This window comes from Chiloscyllium plagiosum, chromosome 31 (assembly GCF_004010195.1).
Source record: "Chiloscyllium plagiosum isolate BGI_BamShark_2017 chromosome 31, ASM401019v2, whole genome shotgun sequence".
NCBI classification, from domain to species: domain Eukaryota; kingdom Metazoa; phylum Chordata; class Chondrichthyes; order Orectolobiformes; family Hemiscylliidae; genus Chiloscyllium; species Chiloscyllium plagiosum.
In genome coordinates, this window is record NC_057740.1 from 18322820 (window position 1) to 18327081 (window position 4262).

A 4262-nucleotide genomic window follows, 5' to 3' on the forward strand; every position below is an offset into this window, starting at 1 on the left:
ATTTGGAGAGTTGGTGCAGATAGATGAATGGCCACCTTTTACTTCAAAAAACCTCTGTATTTCTGTGAAATCTTCCAATGACTCTCGTCTCATCTTTTAAAACCCCACTTTGATAATTTGTGAATACTGCTAAAGTGTTCAAGAAAAGAAGAAACAAAGCTAATTAAGATAAAGACAACAACACTCCCACACAACCTGTGTAACATAAAGTGTTTTGTTAAATGTTTAATGTAATTCAGAAATACATTTTGATATAGTAATCTTACACAAACTTTTCAACCACATCAGTAATGATTTCCTCTAGGAGCTAAGGCTTTAGCAGAAAGTAACCACTTTCCAGCTCGGTCCTGTTGGGAGGGGGTGGGAGAGGACAGGATGGGTTTTATTCTATTTTGTTTCAGAACTCTCAACTATTCAGTGTAAAGAAAGCTACTATCAGTCCAAAAAGGACTAACTACAGAGACAGAGAAAACACAAACTGACCTACGCAGATCCAACCCCAAACTACATGGAGCGCTTCTGAAGAAATAAACAGAAAAATAAATTGGAGGTTTTTTGTCTTTTTTTTGAACAAGGAAACATTACATACTAATTGTTTCTGTGCTAAAATTTAACTATTACATTTCCGCTTCCAAGGCTTGCGAAAGCAAGTAGACAGGTAAAGGGAAAAGCACACTTTAATTTACAGCTCAGTAACCTCCCAGCATCTCCGTGTTCTTCCCCCCCAAATTTACCAACGTTCTTGGTTCCTTCAAGAACAAAAACATTAATGTGTACAAAAAAGCCTGAATTGCAGGATTCTGTGAACACACAAGCGTAACTCTTTAAAGAAATTAAAAAAAAACAGCACAACACAAATCCCGGTAATAACATTGGAAAAATGAGAAATGGGCGTTCTTTGCCTAAAAGTCCATTATAAGTCAAAGTCTGTTAATATTACAGCTGCTTTGAGATGCAATCCTGGCAAATTCTCCACTTGTAAGTTGCAAAATCTGACCTCTGTGCACTCATCCGCCAGAGTATAAAATGTGTATGTGTGTAGGTGTGCAAGAGAGACAGACACTGGTAACTACAACCCAGAACTTCGTGCACACTGGCTGTACTGAATAGACAAGTCCCATGGGAAAATTGAAGTGCCTTGCTGAGTTATTCTAGAGACAGAGAGCAAGTTTCACTCATCAATATGATGAGACTCTGCATCCCAAACTGAAAATCAGCAGCTTCTCAGTTTAACGGTGTGAAATCCATTAATTCAGACAAAACACAAGAATAGGAAGGCACAGGCCGCCAGTGAGCTGTGCTGGGCCCAGTCTGGAGTTCATCTTCAACACTGCCTAAAAAAAAACACTGGTCTGGGGTGTCCACAGAGGTGCCTGCAAGACCCTGGAGCAGAAACCTTGCAAGCGGATTAGTTCCAATGTCGCTATGTGCTTCCTGTAGTCTGTTTGTCATCTGTGTCACATGGGCCTGTACCGACAAGAAAATAAGCATTAATTGGTATGTTTCCACTCCATTTGTAACAACAACATTTTTTACCAAAACTTTCCAATTTAATGATTTCATATATTTGAGATAATGATTTAGCACAACAGGTCATTGGGATGATTTTTTAAAATCTACTTCCTCAATTAAAAAAAACTTTAAAAATTGTTTTATTCTCAAGTGAATCAAGCCAAGTCGATCATTTTAGAATGTAGAGTAGCTATTAACTGATAGTATAGCATGGCAAACAAAAAGAATCAATTATCTGAATCTGGTGCAAAAATAACAATTTGAATAAGAATTGTGACAGGTACAAGAAAACGTGGGGCGAATATGTAGAATACACACAAACAGTTTTTTTTAAATGATTAGTTGAAACAACCGTTGAGAAACAGACTGGGAAGGTTTCAGATAATCAATGATACTTCTAAAAAGTCTAGAATATTTTAATTAGTCAAATAATTTAGAAACAATGGAAGGACAAGAAAAAATAGGGAAGACTTGCATTGATATGTACAATTTCACAATCGTGTAAAGGGCACTCATTATTACAGATAATATCACAGCCAATTTGCACTCAGCAAGTTCATACAAACAGCAATCTGAAAATTGAGAGGTAATTTCATAAAATTATTTTTGGCGGAGGGATAGGATACCAGGAAACACTTCATTGTTTTACTTTAAAATAACCCAGAATCCAGCAAAAAGGCAAAGAGGATCTCTATTTATTATTCCACTTGAAAAACAGTACATCCATAATGTAATACTCCATGAGTACTGAAACTGAATGTCAGCCTGGACATGGAGGTTTATGGAGTATGATTTAAACTTGCAGCTTTCTGACTCTCAGGCAAGAATGTTACAGTAAACCACTATGAAGTGCACACATCTTGTAGTGTTGCAACAAAGACCTTATTTGGCTCATCAAACCACAAACTCAGTCAGCAGGCTTATCTTTAGCAGCAGACGTTATACATCTTAATTTCACGTGGTCTCTGAGCAAACAGCACAGATCTTTCAACACAGAAACAGGTCTTTTGACCCATGAGATCTGTCCTAATGTTTTTCTTCACATGTACCTATATTATTTCCACACTCCTGTTCTATTCCCTTAAGCTTTAATATTACTTTTTGAATAGTTACGATCAAAATTGTTTTTTTAAAAAGAATGCACTCTTCTTAGAGGTGATTTGTTACACAGAATTCCAGTCTTCTAAACTTCATTTTAACATGTATTTTAAAATTGTGCCTTTTGATCAATGTCTCTCCCAGCAACAAGCATAATCCATCATTGGGAATAATTCACAATTTGAATACTTATATTAACACTCAACCTTTATTTCTTCAGTAAATAAAACTTGTCTAGTCAAAAACATAATTTTTCATAGCCCTATATTATTCCAAGTGGAGCTCCTTAGAAAAGTATTCTTTGCCTAACTAGCCTCAAATGGACAGAGTGAGCAATGACTTATACTCAGTAATCAACCCCATTCTCAAACCCTCAAATACTGTGCCATCCTACAGCAGGACCTGGAAAACAATGACAGCTGTGCAAACACATGAGATCAATAACGTGGCTACAAGAGTAGTGGCTGGTTAATCTGCTCATTTCCAGCTAATTCAAGGCTCAAGTCAGGGAGATGATGAAAATTATCACTAATTGTTTGGTGGTGCAATTCCTGCAAAAACAAATTGGGAAAAATGGCATGACTTAGTTTAGGACAATTTGCTTCATCAGTGATCCTGCAATTGGATTCAATTATTACTCTTCACTGCAGAAGATATGTGGTTACATCATGTATCATTTAAACAGCATGAGGTCCAGCAGTTTACTGAGATTATCATGTCAACAGCTTCTCCCACAAATCCAACTAACACTACCTGGATCCAGGAAAAGTCATCAGTATTTATTATCAGCCATCATCATACTTACCACTTGTTGCTGTTGCAGGAACAATAACCTCATCGTCATCATCGCTATCTTCCTCATTTGACTGTGTTACCCCTGCCTCTGAGACTATGCATGGAGGTTCTGGCTCCTGCTCACAACGACTTCGCAATGCCAAAATGCGGTGATGTAGTGCTGCATATAGCTGCCCTGCATCCTTTGAACTGGCCTGTGAGGAATTCAAAACAGTCCAAACCTTCAGATTACATAGCAACTTTCTTGATTTAAACAATAACATCAGGAACAGAGTCAAGGTTATGACAACAGTACAATGGAGTCAAATAATTTATCTTGATTTGAGAATAATTATACAATTTTTAATCAGTCTCAAGATTATATCAGTGGATCAAACAGATTACTCACTTATAATAGTGGAAGAAGGAACTTCAGTTCCATTCATGTTTACACTCGAGAGTGTAATTTTACAAGTTTTACAATCAAAGTTGAGACACGGAATACTTTTCATACAGTAGTATTAGCATGGAGCACTCCCAGGATAAATTTCCTGGATAGGTGCCAAGAATATCCACTACCCAAGCAAACCTTCTGATTTAGCATAGATTAGTACATGTAAATTTCCCTATGGATTACCCAAAAATGTTTCTTGTTCTACGCCTCAAGCAACCACCATTTACAGGACAAAAATTATGATTCCTCTTGCTACAAAACATTAATTTTAATGAGGACCCAATTTACTAACAAATCTGTCATAATTGCGAACTGTTAAACTATATCCACTAATCCAATGAAATAAACAAACGGAGCTTTATCATTGCCCCACATTCGTGGCAGTAGCGGAAGTAGTGCCAGAGTTTGGGGGTGGGGGTAAAGA

The 4262-nt window shown here is 37.0% G+C and overlaps 1 protein-coding gene across 4 annotated transcripts in view; it reads right to left on the reverse strand.

The window, feature by feature from the left end:
* Positions 1–200: 200 nt before the first annotated feature.
* The window catches only part of LOC122565289 (ran-binding protein 3-like), a 109437-nt gene continuing 105375 nt past the window's right edge, over positions 201–4262 (reverse strand). For all 4 annotated transcript variants that reach the window (XM_043721087.1, XM_043721086.1, XM_043721089.1 and 1 more), the window contains 2 exons: positions 3416–3599; positions 201–1467 (listed from right to left, as the gene is read on the reverse strand). In XM_043721087.1, the coding sequence (XP_043577022.1) occupies positions 1424–1467; positions 3416–3599 (228 nt within the window). In that variant the 3' untranslated portion in view covers positions 201–1423. The remainder of the gene's footprint in view (positions 1468–3415; positions 3600–4262) is intronic.